The sequence below is a fragment of the Psittacula echo genome, assembly GCF_963264785.1.
Source record: "Psittacula echo genome assembly, chromosome: 24".
Lineage (NCBI taxonomy): Eukaryota > Metazoa > Chordata > Aves > Psittaciformes > Psittacidae > Psittacula > Psittacula echo.
The window spans coordinates 2,668,893-2,694,334 of record NC_137759.1 but is presented as its reverse complement, the minus strand read 5'-3'; the positions used below and the strand labels follow the sequence as shown (position 1 = coordinate 2,694,334).

At 44.9% G+C, this 25,442-nt stretch overlaps 1 protein-coding gene across 4 annotated transcripts; it reads left to right on the top strand.

Annotated features, from left to right (window-relative positions):
- Positions 1-3,494: 3,494 nt before the first annotated feature.
- Positions 3,495-23,558, top strand: RANBP3 (RAN binding protein 3). 4 transcript variants are annotated; one of them, XM_080634039.1, is made up of 17 exons: positions 3,497-3,578; positions 8,407-8,462; positions 10,581-10,617; positions 10,704-10,790; positions 12,137-12,208; positions 13,377-13,442; positions 14,090-14,182; positions 14,815-14,918; positions 15,689-15,808; positions 16,413-16,516; positions 17,561-17,639; positions 18,532-18,634; positions 19,468-19,592; positions 20,213-20,333; positions 20,973-21,115; positions 21,471-21,651; positions 22,141-23,558. In XM_080634039.1, the coding sequence occupies exons 1-17, from the start codon at positions 3,557-3,559 to the stop codon at positions 22,182-22,184; spliced, it is 1,557 nt and encodes a 518-aa protein (XP_080490165.1). In that variant the 5' UTR covers positions 3,497-3,556; the 3' UTR covers positions 22,185-23,558. The 4 variants fall into 4 exon arrangements, with proteins under 4 accessions (XP_080490166.1, XP_080490167.1, XP_080490165.1 ...); XM_080634040.1 differs by lacking the exon at positions 13,377-13,442 and having other exon boundaries at positions 3,495-3,578; XM_080634041.1 differs by lacking the exon at positions 15,689-15,808 and having other exon boundaries at positions 3,496-3,578.
- The last annotated feature ends 1,884 nt before the right edge of the window (positions 23,559-25,442 follow it).

Below are 25,442 nucleotides of genomic sequence, written 5' to 3'. Positions count from 1 at the left end.
GGGGCTCCTGGGAAAGGCTCAGCAGCCGAGCACTGATCACTACAGTTGTGACCTGCAGCACAGGGATGGTGAGGATATGTGCTTGCTGCTGTGTCTGCTGGCCCAAGCTGATCCAGCTGCAGAGCTGCTCAGCATGGGCCTGCTCTTGCAGGGTGCTGGATGGCACCCTACAGATGCACTCTCAGACCACTCGGGCGATGCTACATTGTGTGGTGCTTATAGATCACAGAATCACAGCTCATTCGCAGCAACCAGTTTCCACAGACCTGTGGGGTGAAAGCCCCACTCACTGTTCCCATCAGCAGGATGGCAACAACGACCAAAATGCCCTTTGTGAAAGATGCTCACTTTATTTAAAACAGGAAATGTGTGACTGCTGGAGACTGATACTGGATTTGTAGAGTATTGCTGTGAAACCCAGTGACTCGCAAAGCTTTGACCAGGTTTATATTGAGTTTTAAAAGCTCTTAAAGTTGTTTGGTTTTGGTTTTGGGTTTGGGTTTGGGTTTGTTTAAAAAAGAACAGCAAAAGTGTGTTCTCTTTGGGTTTGTTTCCATCAAAGTCCATGCTTCCATCTTTCAGGAAACTCTTTTTGTTGTACAGAGAAAGTTGCCTTCTCCACATGAACTGAAAACTCGTGTCATCCCCCCTGGCACTAGTGTGAGTGCGTGGTAGTCACTGACCTTGCTTTAATCCAAGGTGGCACCCAGCAGAAGAAAACACTGCCTAAGAGCTCATCTCCATCTCCCCTCTGGCAGGTCACAAGGAAAGCAGCTTCAGCGATCCCCACCCCAGCACGTTTAGGACTGTGCCTCAGGTCCTGTGTTTTAGCACAGGCCTTCGGCCCCCCACGGAAAGCAATACCCGGACCTCGGCAGCCTCTTTCTTGTGCTCTTTCTTGTGATCCTAGACCCCCATCTAGTGGGTGCTGGTGACCACACCGCAGCTGCCAGCGGCGGCTACGCAGGAGCTGCTCTTCTGCGCTGACCCATAAGCGCTCCCTGGACAAGCAGGGCCGTTTGCCAGCAGGAAGTCATTCAAATTCCAGAGTTTCTCAGCTGGGCAGCTTGTTACATCAACGTGATAGCGTTGGAAATGAGATCCATTACCTGTGGTGCTGTCCTCGCTCTAGAGCCTCTGTTTGTTACCCTGCTGATGAATGCTCCCAGCTAGGGGTCAAAATGTCAGGTGACGTTACCACTGCCACGTTCTGGACCACGACACTGCGTAAATCCATCACGGTCCGAGCTCATCCGAACTGCAAGGTCTCCAGAGCAGGAAGCGTTCCAACGGGTGGGGTTTTTGTGTGGTTCTAAGAGCTCAGCCATGGAAAAAATACTGAATTTGTCAAAGTCACGGAGACTTTTAGGCCATGTCCCTTTAGAAATGCTGACCTAACAATAGTACTAATCAGAAAGTATGGCATTTATAGTATCTTAATGGCACATGCCCAAAATAGATTCTCGTTATATCAGCAAGTTGACAAGCTCACAGGGTACAGAAAACTCTTGTTAATTAATTGCTGGAAGTCACAGGAACTGTAAAGTTGGTGTGGGTGGAGTTTACTTTTTCTTGTAATAATAAAGTGATGAATCACATTTACCCTGGCATTGTTACAGACTTACTTGAAGGTAAATGAAACCAGAATGTGGCCTCCAAAGCTGTTCATTTTTCTCTCTTATGTTAATGATCCTGGAGAAGAATGGGCTCTAATTAGAACATGAATAGAGAACACACTGTGACCTGCTGGCTCTGCAGGTCTAATGAGTGCAACTTGCTCAGGTATGCCCTTGCTAAATCCCTTCCCTTGGTCACTCCGCCACCACGGCAGGACCACGTATTCATGGGAGAAGCACAGTCCAGGAATTCCTATGTTGCCTACCATTCCCATGACAAAAGCATGTTCACAGTTTCTCAGAGGTTTAACAGGCTTTAATGCTCAGAAGGGAAATTTTCCATAGTGGATATCCGCAGCAGAACAAGGGCTTCAATTAAAAATGTAATTATTGTTTTTTAGGTACTCACATAATGGGTAATTACTCTCACACCTTTTCAACAGCAGTGTTTGGCTCGGTTTGTAGGACATGGCTACTTCAGGACAGGAACTTAATTCCATCAGAACTGGAGCTAAGTCAGCCACGATGTCTATGCCCGCAAATGATGGTTCTCCTGTGACTAGGGACAATGTTTGCCGTGCAATTCTCTGCACCAAATGTGACCCAGGTCTCCAGGGAAGAGGCACTGACAAGGTCCAAACCCACACATGGACTCAGGCTGCCATCTGGACAGCACCCAGCTGCCAGCACTGGTGCCCAGCGCTGTGAGCACCGGTGGCCATGCTCAAAGTGAAAACATCTGACAGAGCCGCTCAATTGGCCATGACTGGAGGAGACGATAAAATCAGCTTGAAGTCAGCTGGGATAAAAGCAGCGATGCTGCAGCCCAATGACCCCAGCTCCAGCAGTGCTGCCTGGGGCTACTTCTGACGGAGCAGCGTTGGTGCTCTCCATCAGCTCACTGCGTCCACCAGCTCCTTCCTCCTCACCTTCTGCCCTGCCTGCTCTCAGCCTCCAGTACCTCTGCTGAGACCCCAGAGCTCCTCCTCTCTTAGGTGCTCGCTGGGTGTGTTCTTGGTGGTGGTGTCAGAAGTTGTAGGTAGTCTCTGCAAAGCTGTATTTGGTCTCCGGGCGCAGCTCTGGCTTTCCCACCACGATACCCCCTGCTCCTGCAGAGCGGATCACTGCTCACCACTGCAGGGCAAGGGCTGCCTTGTGAATGGGTGTTTGGCAGACAGAAACCAGAGACCAGAATCCTCTTCAGGATGCAGTGGTGCTCACCAAAGAGCTCGTGCCCAGCCTCCTCACAGATGATGTGTCTGCCTCTGCCTGCAAGTACTCTGTATTCAGACTCTGCACCAAACACCAATTAATATTAATCATTATTAATTGCCTTGCGTGTTTTTCTCTGCTGTGTCCCTTTAAGTCTTGGATCCACTCCAAACTGTAGATGCCTTATCTCCATGGAAGTCAATGTGTTCAGCAGCCTGGAGGAGTTGGCACTTGTTTTAGACAAACAACAACTTTCCAAACCCCTTTCCCATTCTTCGCTTCAGACAAGGCAGGTTCCTGCTCACACCTAACCCAACCATTTCTGAAGCCTTGCTATGTGTCCTGTATGTATGTGTATGTGTACAGTATGCCAGGCATCTGTGCACCGTGGGCAGACCCTGCCCTCAGAGACCCTGGGCATGACTTGCTCGGACCATGCCCCATGATGAATAGCGGCAAGTTTGTTTGAGCCAGGAAAGGGCAGCAGGAGCCATAGGGGACAACGGCACCGCTGCTCACGCTTCTCTGGTGCTTGAGGAGCCTCCCCGCCTCCGGGCTGGGCCAGCCCCGCTCTCCTTGTCCCACCCAGAGGCCAGGCAGGGCCCCCGCGCATGCGCGACGCCCCCTCAGAGCGGCCACAAATCGACGCCTGCGCGGCGCGGCCCGGCCCGCGGTGAGTGGAAGCGTCCGGCCGCGCGGTGCATTGTGGGCGGGATTGAGGAAGTAAAATGGCGGACCTGGCGAACGAAGGTAGGCGGGCACTGGTGCTGCGCAGCGGGGCCGCCGTGGGGTCGCTCCGGCCCGGCTCTGCCGCCGCTCCCCGCTGCAGCCCGACCCTGCGACCCGCTCTGTGAGGCGCGGCCGGGCGTGCGCCCGCCCTCGGAAGCGTTCCCTCCCTGCGGCCTCTTCGTGCCCCGGCCCCTGTGGGGCGAGCGGCCGGACAAAGGGAGTTGCCGGCCGGGCCGACGCGCTCCCGGCCGGGCCGCGCTGCGGGGGTCAGGGGTGGCGGCGGCCCGGGGCCGCGCTGCGGGTGCCTCCCGCCTAGTGGCGGCTCCCGGGGGCGGCAGCTGGCGGCGGGTCCCTGCGCGCACCGAGCGTGCCCCGGACGCCGCGGAGCGGGGCAGCGAGCGCCTCGCTTCTGGCCCTGGGGCAGTCCCGAGCCGCTTTGTGTCCCGGTTCGTCCACTTGCGTTTTGGGATCATTGCCACGGTTTTAGGCCTGTTGTAACTATTTCCTTAACTTCCACTCGTGTTAATCCTCCTTTTGGCTAAGGGGATAATAGAGGTGGTTACATAAAACTAAGTGAGGTATATTTATATATATATGTGTTTAAGCTGAAAATCTCCGAAGTAAAGAAATAATGGTTTAACCTCTCTCTGAAGAGGGTTAGGAACACATGGGCTGTGCTGTTGTAAGGCTTGGGTGTTCTCCTAGGTGTATAGAATGTTGTGTAGGTGACAGTAGGCATCAACAGTTTGCCTTTGAGAATGAACTTCCTTCAAAGTCTCTGCAAAACCAAGTCTGCAGCTGTCTGTTTCTCATCCCTTTTCTCAGCTACTGAAAGAGGAGAGGAAATGCTGGAAGGAGGCGAATGCAAGTGTGTGAGGCCCCTTCTTTAAGACTGCTTCTTCCATTTGAGCTCTATAACAGTAGCAATTGCAGTTCTGATATTAACATTAAACAGCAGGAAGCAAGTGTCTGTTATAGGTGTAGCGTTTGAAGATGAGAAGGCTGCGTGGAGACCTCATAGCAGCCTTCCAGTATCTGAAGGAGGCCTACAAGGATGCTGGGGATGGACTCTTCATCAGGGACTGTAGTGCCAGGACAAGGGGTAACGGGTTCAAACTGAAACAGGGGAAGTTTAGATTGGATATAAGGAAGAAATTCTTTACTGAGAGGGTGGTGAGGCACTGGAATGGGTTGCCCAGGGAGGTTGTGAATGCTCCATCCCTGGTGGTGTTCAAGGCCAGGTTGGATGAGGCCTTGGGTGGTATGGTTTAGTGTGGGGTGTCCCTGCCCATGGCAGGGGGGTTGGAACTAGATGATCTCAAGGTCCTTTCCAACCCTAACTATTCTGTGACTCTATGATGTCTATGAGCAGCTGGCACATAATTAGACTGAAGTTACTTCACAAATCCTGTGCTGCAGCATGTCTTGGGCTCCCAAACTCAAGATGAGCTGACAGTGCCCAAAGAGGCATGATAAGTGGTGTCAGGAATGGTAGTAAATAGTCAAATGTGTAATGACTGCTTGTGAGAAACTTAAGGGCAGTATTTCCGTACTGTTGTTATAATCTTACAGTAAGCTTTCAGGGTTTACTGTGTTCTTTCAGATCCACAAGTTTGGGAATGGCTGTCTTAAGTTGTGCAAGCCTCTTGCTTAACCTCCCCGTTCTAGTGGGAAACATTAAGCTCATCAGTGAATTCCAAGTTAGCAATGTTTATTGCATCTTTTGCTGCTGACTTGTTGTGTGTTCCTTCCCGTGTCTCTGTACTGCTGCAGCCTTGCGTAGGCTGCAGGGGGGAACTTTACTCTTTCAGCTAATCTTCCTTTTTCTCTTTCTTTTTTTCTGTTCAGATCCTTTTCTGACCCCAATGACTTCCCTCACCTGCTAATCTCTTTAGTTTGTGCTCACATCTCCTTCCAGTTGTCATCTTCATCCTTCACTGTTCCCTTCCTTCTTCCAATAAGGTGATACAAGCTTTCGTAGGATCAAGCAAGATCAGCTTGCTTCTGAACTATTGCCTCTTCTGCCCATCCTGATAGTACTGGCTGTCGTGTCTTGTGTTGAGTTTCTTTCCTCCAGTTCAATTTTGGAGGTGTCTGTTCTTTGTATACCGGTGCAGGTACACGTATTTCCTGGCATCACTCCCCTAAAAGTCAGTGGACTCCATAGTTTTTCTCCTCACCTCTCTGAAGCAGTGATATTCTCAGGTGACTTGGATTGTTTTCTCCTCATTCTTAAACACATCAACCTATTTTTCCAGTACTGAGGTGAATGTTTTATGTCCTTGTGCCCAGGTATTTTCATTCAGATCTGTGAAGTGACTGTTCTGGTACTGGTGATTCTTTGATCTTCTACTTCATACTGATCTTTTGTTTGAAGTGTTTGATAGCTAAATGGGCATATTCACAAACCAAGCCTGGTTGAAGCTCTTGGTATTCCTTAATCTTGATTGCTTTGTACACCAGTGCTGCCTCAGTCCTATTTTGTTGTGAGGTGTGAAGCTCATTATTCTTTGGCACGAGTATCTAGAAAGAGGTTTCAGTAATTTGTGCAGGTTGGTTTTGCTGAGCACATTTCAACATTGGCTCTTATGGTTTGCTCATGCAAGTGAGACTTGCTTAGGCTCTTACCTGTCTGATTACTGCAACAAACCTGGCCTTGGAAACTGGGTTTGTTTGGCCTGTGTCCTTTCACCTTACTAATGCAAAGCTCTTGGAACCTGTCATTTTTACCATGGCACCCTTTTGTTTCAATTCTTTCATTGTTCTTTCCTTTTCCAACAGTATGTTATCTTTACCTTTTAAATTATGATACCTCTCTTAGTCTATTGTCTGCCTTAAAGGTCTGAGATGTCAGTACTGCCTCCAAGTAACCAGTCTGTAGTATCCTTTAAGCCTCCAGCTATTTTAATGGATGATCTTTTTTGTGATGCATTTCTTCAAAGCTACCAGCATTCCCTCTGATATTCCCATAACTGCTTAATTTTCTTCATGCTGATCATGCCTTGATACTTTTCCAATTCACTTGCCTGTCTTTTTCTCCAGTGAGTTGGTGAAACTGTACGTGTGCCTCTTTGTAGTGGGTTGATGGCAAACTGTACCTTGGCAGAAGAAGGTTGTTGGAGTAAGGGGATCCCAGAGAAGGGGGGTGAAGGATAAGATGGTCCAAATACCACTTTCCAAAGAAGTTTGTACTGTGAAGTTTCTGGTCCTGCTCTTGACCTTGCCCCTAATCATGAGAGATGGGCTGGTAAGTGTGGAGCTAATGAGGAGGAGACAGTGCCTTCTCCCCAGCTGTGTGAAGCTTGATTGGCTTTGTCACAAAGACTTCACGACAGGGTGATAAAGGCGTTGTGAGAAGTCTGATTATTGAAATCCAGGGTTTTGTTAATGTTAGGCACAGTTGTTGTTGCTATTTTATAAAGCAGTTACTGAACTGTATCAGAAACTGGCTCTGAAGTCTTTGGTGGGATGTTCTTTGGTATTCCTGCTCATCATGTGTTAAAACTGCCACTTCGTGTATGGAATACCATGGAGAACCAGACAGCTTCCATCACATAAACCCGAATGCTTTGTTCACTCACTTGCTGTTAATACACAACTTGTTCATATAGATCGTGCTGCTGAAGCTGCCTTAGATGGTAGAATCTCCTTGTGTGAGAATGAGTTAGTATGTCACTGTTCAGGCATTGAAAAGGTACAGGTTTTTCCTCAGGGCTAAAACTTGATGCTTTCCTTTTTCTGGTGGCTTTTCAAGTTCTGAAAGCTTTTAAAATGTTAATTTTCTGAAATTCCCAGTTTGTAAGACTGAATCGCTGCAAAAGTGGAACTTCTGTAAAGAAGCTTGTCTTGTTCTGAGGTCGGAAACAGAAAACAAAAACTTGTTGTTTGTAGTGATGTGGGGTTGGTTTCTTCCAAGGAACAAGTGATAGGACAAGAAGAAATGGCCTCAAGCTGTGCCAGGGGAGGTTTAGATGGAGAAGAGGAACAATTCCTTCTCCAAAGGGTGCTTAAGCATTGGAACAGGCTGCCCAGGGAAGGGCTGGAGTCACCGTCCCTGCAAGTGTTCACACACTGTGTAGACCATGCCCTCAGTGCCCTGGGTTAGGGGTGGCCTTGGCAGTGCTGGGGATGATCTTGAAGGTCTTTTCCAAACTGGTTGATTCTGTGATTCTAGAAATTCTTTCTGTTCTTGAAGACTAAATGTTGGTGTGTTTACTTAGTGTCCTGCCAACGTTTGAATTGATACTTCAAGGGGGAAGCAGACATGAACTTAAATGATGTAGAAAAGACTGGTTCTTCTGTAATAATATGCATGGGATATTTGGTTTAAATTTTAGATGTGCAAATGTTGAAGATTTAGGACTTTTCTAAAGGTTTCAATGGTAATAAAATGCAAATGGAATCAAGTGTCAGATTTAGGTGACCTTTAAGAAAGGGTTATGTGGGTGTGTACAGCAAAACTCCCTTTGCATTAATGCTTTGTGGCAGGGAAGGAGAAAACCTTTGCCTACAAAGTTGACATGTGCTCGGTAATTAATGCTGCAAAGGGCTTTTCCTCCCAGTGTGGCCTAGTTTGGTAAAAGTGTACTGGTTTGAAACAGAAATCTGGAGGCAAAAGACAAAGAGCTTTTGGGTATCACTTGTATTGATCTTCAGAAGGAAAAAGGAGCGTTTGAAGAACAAGTCCTTTAATTATATGTTACCAGGGACTGGTGGAAACAATTTGGGTAACTGAGATGTAACTGCTTGAGGGATTCATTGCTGGTAAAAACATCTTGGAACAGAATGTTTTCATGTTGGTCAGTAATGAATGTGGTTGGAAAAAAACCATTGATTTCTCTTTTTACAGAAAAACCTGCCATTGCTCCACCTGTCTTTGTATTTCAGAAGGATAAAGCACAGAAGGTAAGGAGATGTTGATACGGATTTCTCTTTGATTTGTTCTGTAGCCCTGACATTTTCCGTGGTGAGCAGCCGTTTGTCTTGTTTTGAAGCTGAACATGGATAATAAATCATTCACAGTTTAAATGGTCTTAAGGTGAAGAGGTAAAGGAGAGCTAGAAGTGGGAAGATGTGTGATGGATTCCTGTCTCCCACCTTTGGGTCTGCTGTTAAGGTAGCTGTCATTCCAGTTAGTAGAAATGCAGTTTGTTTGTGACTCCCCAGGGGATGTCATGGCAGGAGACACAGCAAGTGTAATTTTAAACTTTAGGGGTAAGCTGTGTGTTCACTGAGGTTAAGAGCTCCTCTGAGTGAGGAAGTGGGTGTATAGCAGGATGCTGGAGAGGGGTTTCCCACAAGAGCCTATAGGGACAGGCCAAGGGGAATGGCTTTAACCTGCCAGAGGGGAGACTGAGATGAGCTCTTAGGCAGAAGCTCTTCCCTGTGAGGGTGCTGAGGTGCTGGCACAGGGTGCCCAGAGCAGCTGTGGCTGCCCCATCCCTGGCAGTGTTCAAGGCCTGGTTGGTGGTGGAAGGGGTCCCTGCCCATAGCAGGGGGTTGGAACTGTGATTGTGACATCTATACATGGCATGTTCTCTTTGGTTGCTAGGGCTGTTCTGCACAATCCCTGCACTGTTTTTTTGCACTAGCTTCCCCCTCTCCCCCCACCAGAAATGGGCTATTTCAACTAAACCCAGTGGCGAATGGATCATCCTCACAAGGTACAAACAGCTGAAGGTGCCCGACTCTCGCTCAGTGACCTGCTGCAGACATTTTCCTATTTCCCCTTTTTTGTTTTGAAGGTTAAAGTTTGCAAAGGTTAATGTGTTTAAAATACAGCTGGTGAAGGTAGCCATGCGCTTAGGTCAGTTTTCTGTCCTTGTCTGTTACGAGGGCTGGCCAAGAGAACTGTGTTTGTGAGGATTTCAGGAGCCTGTCACATGTGGGCATTATCTTAGACTTGTTCCTAAAGAGCAGAAGCCCTTTCAAAGCAGTTAACCCAGGACTGAAAGAAATGTAAGAACCAGAAATGCTGTTGGAGAATACATACAGGGATTCCTGGCTACACAAGAGCGTCCTTCAAGTTCACTCCATTCACTTAAATGTATGGGACAGTACAGTGATCAGGATAGAGCCTGGAACATCAAATACAGTATTAATGGGATTGGGCTCATAGATATGTGTGGAGGGGGCTGTGTTCCAGAACTGTCATTCCCTGTTCCAGAGCTTTTCATTCCCTGTGCTAAGTTTCAAAGGTAGGATGCTGGTGAGTTCTCTGTACTCTTCTATTCTACTAGCACGTGTCGTGTTGGAGTAATGGGGTAGTGTTGGACTAGGGAGAGGGCCCAGTTGGGTCAGGAGGTTTCACAACGAGATGAAGGTGCTGATGGTGCCCTGGTCACTTCCCATAGTGAAAGGAATCCATCAGGGGATTATATGTTGTGGGAACAAGGGAAATTGTATCAGGGGAAGCAGAAAAGATCAGGGCCATCAGAAAAGATGTGAAACCTGTACTCAAAGACTTGTTGAATGTTGTGATAGTTGGTGATGGTTCTTGGTTTGTTTCTGGCACTGTGGAATGTGCTGGGAGACTCCTTCCTGTAAAACTGCCATAGTGTTGGTTTATAGAGTGCACTGGGAAAGAGCTTCTTCCTTTGTGTGAAGGGACGCAAGCCAGTTACATTGATCAGAAAGTGCTTTGGAATGCACTTCCAACTAAAAGGCACGTTCATGAGGAGCTTGGGACTTCTGTGATGTTTTTAAACTTGACCTGAATTCGGGCATTGTTACTTTGAGGTTTTCAATATCTGGAAGCTGTGACTGTAATAATGGTTGCAATAGTCCCTGGAGATGGTAGTGCTTGGGTATAGATTTTCAGGTATCTTATTTGTAAATGAAATAAGTGGAATCTTATTTAATAGTCTTTTGGCTGAAACTCAAGATGCTTCTGTGTAAGTTGGAAACAATGCATTGCCAGGAATGAAAACCCCTTCAAAGTGATGATTAAAACATTCAGATGGATCCAAAGAGATTGAGATGTTCAGTATGTGATTTTGTTTTGTCACTGTCGTCTGGTTTCAGAGATCAGCAGATGGATCAAGTCCAGAAGATGGGGATGGTAAGAGACTTGTTTGTAAGATTATATCTCACAAAATGATTCTCCAGGATTTTGTGCATTTTCCTCTAATTGCCCTTATCCTGCAGAATCTGATCGAGAGGATGGGAGCTACTGTCCACCTGTAAAGCGGGAGAGAACGTCGTCCTTAACTCAGTTCCCTCCTTCTCAGTCAGGTAAATGTTGCTTCCTTCCCATATATATCACTGGGGGGTTTTGTCTCCAACAGATCATCTTGCATGAAGTATGACAGGATTTATCAGCTCTTTTGATTTTTATGAGGCTGTGGAAGAAGCTTAAGCATGATGAGATGAGAAAGGAAAGTCATCTCTGAACGCTGTTATACCAGAAGATGCAGCACTTGCCTTTTGTATTTAGTTCTAGATTATTTTTTCTTATTTGCTTCTCCCTTTAATTCCATCTTCCCTCTTTTCATTATGGTCTGCCTTAACCTCAAACATAATGCAGGTTCACGTAAGAAAAATTTCCCTACCCTTGTGAGAACTATTAACCCCCACCAAAAATTGAAGAGGTTTGGACAGTGAAAGATTTTCTGCAAACAATGGCCATTGAATGCTGACAGCAATATTCAAAGGAACCTTTACGGAAGTTTTGTGGAAAGATGTCCCTGCCTGTGGCAAGGAGTTGGAACTGGATGAACTTTAAAGTCCTTTCCAACCCATGATTTCAACTAAGATGATGGAAACAAAGTAGTGAATTCTCCAGATGTGCCCCTAGCACTGACATCTCTTAGCTAAAACAATTCTTGCCCAAAGCTGGAAGTGTCTGTGAAGAGAGAAGCATAAATTCTAGAGAGCATTCCTGTGAGTGAATACAAATGTCAAGCATTACCATTCCCATTCCCAGTGTGTGAACTGCAAGAATTCACCCCTGGCCTTCCCAGCAATTGTGCTGCTGCCTGTACACACCACAGGCAGTGATCATTCTCTCTTGCATCTGCCAGGTAGGAAATGTATTGAATCCTCTCTCCTTTAAAAGGAACGGGAGAAAAGGAAAAGACTAAAACAACTTACACATGACCTGAGATTTTGCCCTGGCAGCAGAGGAACTAAGAAAAAGGTAGCTTTTTTCACATGAAGTTGTTGGGAAGTGACCTGATGACAGCAAATCTAAAAGACTTCTGTTGAATTCTTCAATTTCACAGCAGAAGATTAAAAGCTGAAACTACAAAAATCTGAAACCTTACAGATAGGAATTATTTTATAAAACATATCTGTCAACTCCTTTGGGCTTTCCTGAATTTGGTAACACAGACCACAGAAGTCAGAGTACATGGATGGCTGCTGGGGGCTTAAGCCACAGCAGTGATAAGACTGCTGACATGAGTGGGGAAGAATAATGTGCCTGTAATGCTGGTTTAGTTCAGAAGAAAGAAAAAACCAAAGTGAACAAGACAAATGACTAGAAAAACTGTTCTCAGTTTCCAGTTTTGATGTGTCTGGGACCAGAGTAAAAATTCAGATAAAATACACAACTCCTCTTTCTTTTTCCTTGACTGCAGTAACAAAGAACAACGTTTTTATGCCATCAAGCTTCTGTGAACCCTCTACAGGCAACTCTGACTCGGAACCAGGTGAGCTTCCCCATTTCTCTGCTTCTGCTCAGCAAACTGCTGTCAGTCTGTCACGAGCCAAAGTACCATAATCTGTGGTGATGTTCAGCCGTGATTTGTGAACCGCTTCTTTTGTTAATCCCTCCTGTTCTGTAACTTGGTTTTGCTGTATAGAATCCCAGCCTGGTTTGGGTTGGAAGGGACCTTAAAGCTCCTCCAGCTCCAGCCCCTGCCATGGGCAGGGACCCCTTCCACTAGAGCAGTTTGCTCCAAGCCCCTGTGTCCGACCTGGCCTTGAACACTGCCAGGGATGGGGCAGCCACAGCTTCTCTGTGCCAGCGCCTCAGCACCCTCACAGGGAAGAGCTTCTGCCTAAGAGCTCATCTCAGTCTCCCCTCAGGCAGGTTAAAGCCATTCCCCTTGGCCTGTCCCTACAGGCCCTTGTCTAAAGCTCCTCCCTAGGCTTCTTGTTGTCCTGTTTAGCACATTGTTATCTTATGCTTAAATGGCAGGAGAATAAGTAAGATGGGAAGGTGCTGAGCACAGCCATTATGCCCATAAGAGAAAACATTTATAATTACACCTTGTAAATTCTTGGGAACTCATTTTGTAATAGCTGTGGGTTTATGAATATTATTTCTTGAGATTTTGGGTTTTTTACCTAAAAGCTTCAAGTGTAGTGAATGCAAACAAAGGAATTTCATTTCCCTTCCTACTGTAAAATCGAATGGGATGATGAGAAATTAATATTACCAATAAAGTGTAACTGAATTGATGATAATTAGCAGTTGGGTGCTTATTAGCAGCTGTCATGTTCAGTCATAGTGTTGGTTCTTTCTTCAGTTTGATTCTCACCTAGAACCTCTATTACCTCCATTAGTGCCTTCACACAAAGAGCTCCATTTCTCTTGGGAAAAGGATCTGTTTCAGGTTTCTACTGAAAAACCAGTTTGGAGGGGGTTTTGTTGCAGCAGCTTATGTTTCTGTCTTTGAGCATTTGCTGTGATGATTCCTGGAAATCCAGACTTTTTTTGGAAGACAGGAATTTGTTCTTTGGAAGTCTCCTAATGACTTTGAGTATTTATAAAACTTGTAGGTTATTAGAGTGGGGAAAACATGCAGAATTGTGACTTGTAGTGTACATAGTGTGTTACAGCTATGGCCTCTTGGGTTTGTATTTTGCTTCCAGAGGAAAAGAGCAGTGGATTCCGACTGAAGCCCCCAATCCTTATCCATGGTCAGGCCCCCAGTGCAGGTGAGTTCAGTCTGTTCTGCAGCAGTACAAAGAAACCAGTTCAAGCATTTCGTGTATTTAGGAGTTTCCTCAGACTGCTGCTGTAAGTGGAAGGCAGAAAAGTTTTCCGTTCTCCACAGTGGTTATGCCCATATCCACTGTGTAATGTGCACAGACACAGCCAGACTTTGGCTTGAGTCAGGACTGCGCTTCTGAAACGTGTCAGAGCTTAGTGTGCTTTGATTCAATCCTTAGAGTAGTGCTGGGCTCCCTGCACGAGTACCTGGAAATCTCTTCATTAGGAAGAGAGAAGGAGACTTGGAATGTGTAGTTGAATAATGTGTCAGTGCATAAATAGGATTGCTTGTGTGCTGTTCATTTGTCTTACATTTTGGCTTGTATTTCTGAGTTAGTCATAAACTCTCTTCTGTGCTTTCCTGGATAAGGTAGAGAATATATATTGAAGTGGGTTTTTTAAGGCTAGGAAGTTGTCTTCTCTACTTGGGACTAATTCTGAGTGAGAGATGGGAAAGGAGGAGGTGGAAGCTTCTTAAATGTCTGCTTTTCCACTGTATGCTCTGTTGGAAGCAGTTACAGAAGAGATGAGCTGAAGCTGAGTTTTTCAACTTTAAAGCTTTATAGCTCTTGAAAAACCTTTGTACTTGCAGGTCTCCCCAGCCACAAGCCGAAGGAGCAGCAGCGCAGTGTGCTACGTCCAGCAGTATTACAGGCACCACAGCCAAAAGCTTTCTCACAGATGGGTAAATAACACTTTTGCTTTCTAAAATACCTCAAAGAGAGAACAAAAACCCTCAAATCTCCTTAGTGCAGCAGTTTGTTTTACTCAGCATCTGTCTCTGTTGTGCTGGGTTTCTCCTTTCAGAAGAGCAACATCCTAGATGTAAGGTAGGTGGGGTAATGGCTGACAGGCTGCACCCAGTGGGTGGTGGTGAACAGCTTCTTCAACTGAGAATGTGTCACCAGTGGGGTCCCCCAGGGACTGATATTGGGCCCAATGCTGTTCAATGTCTTCATAAGCGATCTGGATGATGGGATCAAATGTACCCTGATGAAGTTCACCAATGATGCCAAACTGAGTGGGGAAGCGGACACTTTGGAAGGTAGAGGCATGCCGCAAGGTGACCTGGACAGGCTGGAAGAGTGGGCTCTCAAGATGAAGTGACTTCTTGCTGACCTGGGTTTCTGCATGTGGACTTCTGATTCAGATAAGAATTACTGAATCATGGTCCTTGTAAATACTATGGGAACTCTGTATTTTACATTGCAGTGTTTCATGGCCTTAAGAAAACAGCATGCTGTTGGCTACAGAAAACTTGTAGGACAATGTAAGTATGTAGGGAACTTAACAGAATTTTCCCATTCCTTATTCCAGTTCTCAGCAGTGGCACCAATGGTGTGAATATCCCACCAGATTCCGCAGCCACATCAGAATCGCTAAGTAATGCCACACTGAAGAGTTCTGACTCTGAAGACAAGGTGAGTTGCAGGAGCACAGGAAGGACACTCAAGATGACAGGCTTCAAAATAGTATTCTCTGAACAAAGTCTATTTGCTTAGGAATATGAGTGCAGTTACAGCAGTGATAGCCTCCTTCTCTATCCTTACCATGGGAGTGCATTCTAGGTGTAGTATTAGATTTTGTACTAATAGTATACTATTTTTATCTTTACTAAATGCAACAGAGATTTACTGAATCCAGTCTAGGATGTTTTTTCATACCTATTTTTGCCCATTTCTGCTTCTGTTGTCATTGTTTCCTTGTAGTCCTAACTTTGTCTAATCTTGCTGTATGATGTTACTGCTGCTTGAGAGCAATCTACTCTAGTGGAAGGTGTTGCTGCCTCTGGCAGGAGGTTGGAACTGGAGGAGCCTTAAGGTTGCTTCCAGCCCAAACCATTCTGTCATTTACTGCAGTCGAGCATTGAACCAGGCTACCAAACTGGAAAGCTTGGTAATATCCTTGGATTTTTTTTTAAGACTTGACTGTAGGAGGTCTCAGGTAGCCTAGCACCGATGCTGCTTTGAGCACAGTTTGGACCAAGGGATTGTTAGAGATCCCCTGGAACTTCAGCTATCCTGTGGTTCATTAAGGAAGATGATTTTAAACAACAGGATTTTGAAAGCAAAAATCGCCTTGTAGCTCTGGAGAGGTTTGTCATGGGAAATGACTGTGTGACTCACAATGTCATAGTGTGGCTTTTGTTGGAAGAAACTCGAGGCTAAAGCTTTGCATTTCTTTTCTTTAGGCAGGAGAATGTCAGAAAAAAGAGTCTAACAACACTTCAGATGATGACAGCTGTGAGAAGGCAGAACTAAATGCACAGCAAGCGTTTGTATTTGGGCAAAACTTAAGAGATAGAGTTAAGGTACATGTGTGTTTGTTATCTTGACTAAGAGTTGATGTCTTTGAGCGAGGATGAGCAGCAGTGGAACGGATCATTTGATGGCATGAGCTGTTCTGAAGTACTTTGCAGCCACCCTATATAGAAGGGTTAAAACCTCCATGTATTTAAACAAAATGAGAAGCTGTGAACACAGTTTGGTTTGGCTGTTCAGTAAAACTGGCTTTCCAGGCATGTAATAAACGAATTAATAATGTTTATTAGCATAAGAAGCTCATAGGTAACAAGCTCTGTGCAATCTATTGTTTTCTCTTACCTTTTGGGTCAGAATTAAGTTGAAGTGTGTTCCTAAGTTGCTCCCATGGAACTAAAGAGTTCACATTAAAGGTGAGAAAAGAAAAACAGGGCAGCCTGGGCTCAAACCTGTGCATGGAGTTGTATTTTTAGCACCTCTTGTTGAAGACAGGGTTGCACAGGTTTCCTGGCATAACAAGAGCTATGCCAGGTCATAGGCTTATATTGCTTTATTGTAGACAGTGCTTGTGGCTGGAACTTTGTCTTGGGGAAGTACAAGCTGGGAAGTTTGTGGTCAGTTCAGACTGTCAGTGTCTCCTCCTTCTGTTCCTAGCTGGGAGATGAAAGCGATGAAGCTGCTGATGTGCCCAATGCCGGCCTGCACGCGACAGACACACCTTCTGCAACAAATTATTTTCTACAGTACATCAGTTCCAGGTAAGATTCCAGGGAAAGCTGGAGGACACCTTTTCTGTGTTCAGGATGATTTGTGATTGTGCTGTTAGGATGCAGGGCTTATACTGGGTCAGTGGGATCCCAGGATTCTGGAGAATGAGGTGGCAAACTTCAGATGTGAGGGAACCCTCAAGGGAGATGCATGTGACACTGCTTGCTTGACCACAGCCTCACCAGAGCCTCTTCAGAAAACTAACAAGCATAAGATAAGATAAGTTTTCTCATGAATGAATAGAAAGAAACAGTGATGGAATTAATTGAAGCTACCAGTAGAATCCTGTACAGATCTGTACTTCAACCTGCTGTAGTGGAAGGTGTCCCTGCCCGTGCCAGGGGGGTTGAACTGGGTGAGCTTTGAGGTCCCTTCCAACCCAAACCATTCCGTGATTCTGTGAACAGTAACTTAAGTTTTCTCAGTCTGTAAAATAAAAAAAACACTGTTGTCCTTCCTAAATGGGATTTAAACTCTGTTCATAAAAATGCCAAACTGGAGGAGGATGCTTATTCTATAAGGAAGATGTGAGGGCTGAGATATGGTTGTGAAACTTCTAGGTGAGCATAGTATTGGAGATAGGAGGGATAAATAATGCCTCTTGTTAGCCTCTCTTTAAGTTTTAATTCTTTTTCTTTCTGAGACAATTGACCTAAAACCCTGTAGTAATTCACATTTGTGCATGTAAATACTGTTTAAAAGTACGTTGTATGATCAAACAGTAAGCCCTCACTTAGCATTGAGCGTCTTAATGTGGAGCTAGATATCTAAAGGGAAGATATTTACAGTGACAAAACCATTTGCCATCATTCTGAGAGGATTCTCATTCTGTAAAACCAGGACATGGTCTTGTGTTACTAAGTTGGAATTCATTTTTGCTGCTGTTTCTGTGCCAACCAGTACTTAAAACCAACGACAGTCTCTCACTTACTGACAAATTCTATCAGAAGATAAATGGATATTTTCCTGACTTCTAAAACCTATTTTGTTGGGGGGGTGGGTTTGTTTGCTGTTGTTTTTTTGTTTTCCTCCAGTGTAGAGAACTCTACAAACAGTGCAGATGCATCTAGCAACAAGTTTGTCTTTGGCCAGAACATGAGTGAGCGAGTCCTAGTGAGTATCCAAAGTGAATGGAGTGCTCTAGCTCTGTGAGGAGTCTGTGTTCTGGATTCTCACTCAGGGATTTTGAGAACCTTTAATTATACTTGTCACTGGAGCATGGCTTTTCTTTCAGTGGGTTTCGCTTGTAGGTAATTGCCTTTTCTGATTGCAGTGTGGGGATTTCATTATGAGTACTGGCTGTAGCAGCAGTGTTCTCCGGGATTTCCCTGCTGACCTCTACTGGTGTAAGGAGCTTGAGTGCCTTCTAGTAGTCCATGAGGTTCTCAAGCACTTTATGGCACAGTTTGCTTTAAATGGCTTCTTCAGCATAACTGTTTGAGTGTTCTATGTTTTCTGTCCTCCAAATTGAGAAAAGTTCAGTTCCGTGATCCCTCAGTGATGGGATTCCAAGGCCAGCAGCCTCAGTACTGAGGTGTGATTCAGAAAACTGTTCATGGTGTACTATCCAAAGGTACAGCTTCCAGTGCCTCACTGTTTCCTACTGTTGGTTTTATTGCTATGCTGGTCTAAAAGGGAAACATTGAATGCTGTGTACTCATCCCCACCTAATCCCGGAGCAGGGAGTTCAGTCAGGGATGCACCAGGTTGAACTATAGCTGAAATTTGTTTGCTTTATTGAACATAACTTCACAATGAGGGTTGAAATTTGGTTTCAGTTCAAGGAAGAATAATCTGAACTGTGTTCAGGTCAGGCTCCATTCAGTTCCTTGGCTGGGGAAGCGGGATAGCTGTTACTGTGGGAGCATGTCATCTGTGGGGTGGTTCTTGTGCCATATGGGTGATGAACACTAGGGCTTCCCTCAGTGACTGATCACTAGCTTTGTTCTGCAGAATCAGTGTGTGCTTTCTACCTGCTGTTTACCCCCTTCTCTTTTTGCAACAGAGTCCACCAAAATCAAATGAAGGTAGTACAGAGAGTAATAAGGAGAATGCTGCTACAGAGTCTGGGTCTGAATCCTCTTCTCAGGAAGCCACACCAGAGAAAGGTGAAAAACGGAATATGATTTTAGGAATGGTAGTTAATCCTTGTTTAAATGTCCTGTTAGTTTATAAAACATTTTTATGTTGCCTTTACTGTGTCCTGTAAGCAAAGACATATCCTCAGGGTGGGAGGTGATGTGCTGGATGCTACAGATTCTCTTGTCCTTTTGGTTTTAATGTTAAACATGTACAGGCTGCACTGTCTCTTTCATGGTTGTTCTGCAGTACTGGGACTAACTTCAGCAGAATGAAAGTAGAGGGAGTTACAGAGCAGGTACTTGGACCTACAGAGTGTGGAAGAAATGTGGCAAACTTCTTTCCAGCTTCCAGTGTCTGAACGTCTGAGTTCAATGTACATTAGACTGATTTGGTGCACCAAATGGGTTGCTTAAACCAAGAGCTGTTTGCTGGATTTCAGACTGTTCGAACTGTTCAGATTGGCAAGATTTTCTGGAAAGCTTGGGTTTTCTCCAGGAAACTGCTTCCAAGCCAGACTGAAAGTGGAGAATGAATGGTGCTGGACATGGGTGGGCCCAGCTGCAGAGCTGGTGGCAATGTTGGGACTGCTGGAGCACCTACAGATATCTGTGTGATAGGAAAGGTTTTGAAACACTGTCTGCAGGGACAAGATCTGTCACTAACTTTCCTCTCCTGTCCCTTGTGCCTTGTGCTTAAAAGCCAAGCTTTAATTTCTGCTGTAAATTTCAGTCCTGTCTCTATTATTTTGTTCATGTGTGTCTTCTGTGCTTTATTGCTTCAAATTCTGGTGTACTTGTGTGAGATCTTTACCCACCTCACAAACGTGCTAATCCTTCTCCAACTTTCAAATGTTGTTCAGCAAATAATATTTCCGAGTCCCTGGCAGAGTCTGCAGCAGCCTACACTAAAGCAACAGCAAGGAAGTGTTTGTTAGCAAAGGTCGAAGTGATCACCGGGGAGGAAGCTGAAAGCAATGTGTTACAGGTAAGCAAATGGTAAGGTTGTGGAGCTTTGAGTTTAGGGGGATTCATCTGGATGGATGCACACCACCTGATTCCCTGCAGCTCAGCCACCCCCTATATGTCTAATGGATTTTCTTGGGTTAAAATGCAACCTTTTGATTTTTATTAATCAGAGCCTTACTTTGTTGTTTCTTGGTTTCCTCTTTCTGAAGAAATGTTAGTGTTTGGGCTATCCAAATCTTAAGCATACTCTCCTGAATCCATCATAACTTCTATCATAGAATACTTTGGGTTAGAAAACAACTGACTGATGTAAGCCTACTGACCTTCACCAGTCTCATATCACAATAAGTTTCCTCTGTGAAAGTTTGTTCCTTACCTGAAATTGTTCTTGTTGCTTGCTCTTGAATGCAGGTATTCTTTAAGAGTCTATAGCTTCTGTTAATAAAAATTTATGAAACCAGTCAGCCTTTTTTGAGGAATTGATTGCAAGAGAGAGGATGACTGCCTTGCTTTACACAGCTTATAGACAGCTAAAATTCCAATATGAAACCTGAATCTTTTTAACCAGCTGTAGGTGACTAAATAGGAATTGTATTATTTCAATTGACCACTATGCTACAGAGAGATTTCCTGTTACAGATTCAATGCAAGCTGTTTGTGTTTGATAAAAACTCTCAGTCTTGGGTGGAAAGAGGTCGAGGACTTCTGAGACTCAATGATATGGCCTCAACAGATGATGGAACATTACAGTCTCGGCTGGGTAAGAGGAACCAGGGGAAATGAGGTACTGGATGACAGTCACTGCTGTTTTCATAGGATGTTTCCATGGCGTGCTGCAGCATCTACTTTAGTTATGTCTTAGCTACTGAAACTCAGAAGCAGTTTGGACCTTTTCTCTTGTTTCAATTTGACACTTTCTTCCAAAGGGAGTATTTCTCCTAATGTAGCAAATGTGCCAGTTGCTTTTTTTTCCTCTATAAAAGCAAGCTCCATTTAGCAACTACAATATTTGCCTAGAAATTTATGGTAATGTTCTTCAGATCTGGGCTCTCTGCCCTTTGGGATGGGGTGCTTGTGGTAGGGGAAGTCTCTTTGAATAGAGCACTACGGTTCAGACTGGCAGGAATGTGCATTAGCCTGAGATCAGCTCAGATTCAACCACTGAACATTGTATTAACATGTAAGGCTTTGGGCTCAGTATCTTTAGACATGACTGCTAATTTTTAATAGCCTATGTTCTTCTGATTAACAGTTGTGACAAGATTCGTGTTTTAAGGGCTTTCCCTTGATATTCTTTGCAAAGACACTTAAATGGTCCCACAATAAAAAGCCATCTTGGCTGTTCTGAGCTTCATGTTGTGTCTTTTTCCACCTAACTGATCTTGTTCATTGGCTTTAGTGATGAGGACTCAGGGGAGTCTCAGGTTAATCTTAAATACCAAGCTCTGGGCTCAGATGCAGATCGATAAAGCCAGCGAGAAGAGCATCCGGATCACTGCCATGGATACAGAGGACCAGGGAGTTAAAGTTTTTCTTATATCAGTGAGTATTGTTTTTTCTTTACAAGACAAACTTTGTAATTCAAGAACTCGTTAGCATAAGCTTTGGAGGTGTCAGAAAAGCTGTGTGACTCCTGGTAAAGAGCTTCTCTGCAGTCAGCTGCATATGTGAGCCAGATCTGGTGCTGAGCAGAGAGGAGTAGACCCTCACCATCACAGTTCAGTCCATCAAGCACCTTCCTATGTCTACCACAACCCATTCTGACCTAGTGTGGGAAACCCTCCATTAGAAAACTGAGTAGATGGTGAAATTGGGCACAACAGGTGTGGATTCCATAAGCAATGGTTTATTCTTTTATAATTCCTTGCACCTTTTCCTTGCTTCTAAACCCATGTAGGCAAGCTCTAAAGACACAGGGCAGCTGTATGCTGCATTGCACCATCGGATCTTGGCCTTGCGGAGTAGAGTGGAACAAGAGCAAGAAGTGAAGAATGTAGCACCTGAGCCAGAGGTCACGCAATCAAACGAGGAAGACAGTGATGATGATGTCATTGCACCTTCAGGATCAGTTGGAAGTGGTAAGCAGGAAAGATAACCGAGCTTCCTGGTTTCCATACTTTTTTTTCTGCCCTCTCCGTAACTGTATTAGAGATGTGCTTCTGGCTTGTTACTGTGCTTTGCTTTCCTATGGCTTAGAACATCCAGCCTTTGACAGAGACCAGTCCTCCATCCTGATTCGCTGCGGGGGGGGAAAAAAGAAGGAATGAATATAAACAAAAGCAGTGGGTGGATTAAAGAGGCTGGAAACTTGAGCTTTTAGGCTCTGGGGTGCTACTGGGAGCCCCAAATGAGATAAATCGGATTAGTCAAGAACACAGAATTCTGTAGTGGACAGAACTCGATCTGGAGAAGGAAGATGTAAGGCAGGCAGAAGGGGACCTCTGCAGTTCTTATCTGTCCTTGAAATCCTAAATCTGAGACTACTGTGGGCTTCTCAGGTAGGGTCTCTTGTTGTAAAGCAAAAAACAAAAGATATTTCTTATGACAAAGAACTTTCTTTGTTTCAGGTCCTAATGATGAAGGTGATGGGCAGAATGTTGGCAGCACATAGCAGACGTGAGCCCCTCTGCTTGCAAGGCTGCTATGAACACCATCTTGCAGGCACCTCTGGATCCCCCAGGCCAGCTGTTCTTTCAGGCAGTGTTGAAGGCTCCAGGACTTAAGAACTGTGCATCCCTGTTCTGTTTGTTTGGTTTTTTGGTCTGGATCAGTAGATTCCACACAGAAAAAAGCAGACTTGGAAACTACCTGAATGTGGTTTGGGATGTGAAAGCTCATCATATTGATGAGCCAAAAAGAAAACGCAAAATAAAAAACACAAAACCCAACAAAACCCCAACCATTTCCCCTCTTCCTTGTAATTGAAATGGCACATTACAGCTTGTCACAGCTTTTCAGTGGGACCTTTTGACTGTTTCTTCAGTAGTTCATGTCTTGCAGGCCTCCGAGATAGAACTTTCCGACGCGGTTCCAACTCGAATTCTGCTTTTGGAGCCCCTCCTTCCCCTTAGAAGTTTCTGCCACCTGCAGGGAAACTGTGTCCTCACCAGTTCACTGACTGCCCTTTTGGGTTCATTCTCTTTTTGGACTGCAGATGAGGCAGATGATGGTGTTTTCCCTTTTAATTCCAGCGTAGGTTGTGGGCACTGTTGTTCCCTGTCTAGTGGGTTGGTAAACAGAGAGAAACAAAACATTGTGCTTCACCAAGAAAGGTTGTTTTTCAATGCAGCAACAAGAGACTTCAGAGTCTGCAGGATTCTGCTAATTCCTTTTCTTTCTTCCCATTTCATTATTATTATTATTTGGGGGTTTATATTGTGGTGATACCTTTTTTTTTTTATTTTAGTTTTTTCAATAAGATGCTCTTGTGTGTTGAGAAAGTGAAACTATTGTTTTGTACTGTTCTTTTCTGTTCCTATTTAAGGGAGAGCTAAGCCACTATATATAATAGATGTTGCATACAGTTTTTTCTTAGGAAATAATATGTTTCTGTGGCTACAGTGAAGTGGAGGAGGCAAACAGATTACACCTTCAGGAAGGCTGAGGAGGAAACAGCAGTTTAGCCCTTGGAAGAATCAACCAGGCTCATGTAATGAGCTCTGCCAGCCATTCAAGTAAACCTGTACTCTGAAGCAGCTCTCATTTAGTGGCTTGATTCAACAAGCCATGGAAGCACTTGCCTGATTTACCTACATGTGAATAATCTTCCTGAAGTCAATGCAACTATTCACGCTTAAAGTTGAGTACATTTTTCAATACCTTGCTGGATTAACGGCCTTAAATAGAAACTTCTAACCCTTCCTGTCCCCTGTTCTGTTTCCTGAAGTCTTGCAGCATGAAGAAAAAGGTAATATTGCCAGCTTTGAATAGTTTGGGCTGAAGGATATTGTATTCTGTTCCACCAAAATAAAAGCAAGAATGTGTTTTCCTGTGTGTAACTGTGAAGTACTCCTACTGTAACCGTAGCTTTTTGCTTTGGATGTTTTCTCATCAGTTGGGCCTTTTGTGCGAAAGTTGAAAGTGAAAGTTATTTTGTTATTAAAACATAAGGTATATTCTTATCCAGCAAAGTTGGAACTTGGGCCTCACTAAACCCAGTGACCAGGTCACTTAGACCAATTTGGGCAATTTATAGGTTATTTCCATTATAAATAGTTTACTGGGAGATAATTTCTCGCTTGCTCCTTCTCCCATAGGCTGAGGAGATCTAAAATGCACCAGTTTGAAGAACATGAAAGAGGAAGGAGCATTTAATGTAGCATGCCTTGAAAGAGAAGGCCCAGGTTGTAGCAGAAAAGCAACTGAAATTCTCCAGCAAGGAAGGCAGTCCTTACTGCCTCTGTCTTAATGCAACACCTTTTTGTTCACTGGGAGTCAAGATCATGTTTCTGCCTGTTACCTGTTGTTAACCATTGCTGGAGACTTAAGCTGTTGGGGCAGGGGAGTACTTTGTCCTTCCTGATTGAAGGAACATCTTGGATTACTGTGAAAAGGGCTAATGAGGAGCTGTGTCACAGCATTGGGGTTCTCTGCATTGTCTGCTCATGCCTTTTGGTGTAATTAGTTTGTTCCCTCCTTCGAGTGATGGGGTTTGTTAACCATGCACAAAGCCGTTGATGCGCCCATCTCCTGCAGCTCACACCAGAAGCAGAGCATGGTTTTTAATACCCACACAATTGTGTCTGTATCACAAGAGCTGGGGAACTTCTGTATTTTCAGGTAAGAGATCTGCACATTGGATCTTGGATCTTTTTCCACTCTGGTACTCAGCTTTAAACTACTCTCTTTAAACAACCTGACACCATACAGCTGCTTGGTGGCAGCATAAAGAAAATGAGAAGGGGTTTTGGTTAGCAGAGCCTGTTTGTGGAGGAATGGGTGTTATTTCCTGATCTCAAACCCCGTGGGGTCTATGCAGAGTCTCACTTTGAGGTGCTCTACGTAAACCAAAAGTGATGGTGCATGAAGACTCAGAAGGCGGCAGTAAGCCCACCTGCCTGCTGGGGTTTGGCGGTGGTACACAGTCACTTACAGCGTGTTTATGCTATGCATATAGTGAAGAGGGAAATAGTACTGTGAACCACAGCCAGAACCGGCCATGGATTTTGTTCAAGATGGAGTCAGGCCAAAACAAAACTCTTCTTTCAATCTCTACCTTAAGGCTCTCAGTAAACTGGTTACAGGTAAAACCAGATCCTGCCCCTGTGTTTTAAGAGGTTGATGTAACCCTGCCCTATCAAACTGCATTAAAACATGGATCAGAGATTGAGCAAACAAACCACCCCAAGCCTGGTGCTGTATTCCCTGTGCTGGGGGAGTGGGAGGCTGTCGTGGTTTAAGCCCAGGCCGTAAATCAGAGCCACGCAGTCTACTTCCCCCCCCACCTTTCTTCCCCTCACTCCTGGAGGGACGGGGAGGAGAATCAAAAGAATGCAGCTCCCCCGGGTTGAGATAAGAACAGTTTAATAACTAAGGTATAACACAAACCACTGCTGCTACCACTAATAGTAATAATTATAAAGGAAATAACAAGCAAGAGAATACAACCGCTCACCAACCGGTACCTCACCCCCACCCTGCCATGATCCAGCCCTTCCAGGGACTCTCCCTTCTACATCCTGGGCATGACGTGCTATGGTATGGAATACCTCTTTGGCTAGTTTGGGTCAGGTGTCCTGTCCCTGCTTCCTCCCAGCTTCTCCTCCTCCCTGGCAGAGCATGAGACTCACAAAGTCCTTGGTCAGGATAAACATCACTGTTATCAGCTCCATTCCCAGGCCGAAAGTCAAAAACACAGTGCTGCAAAAGC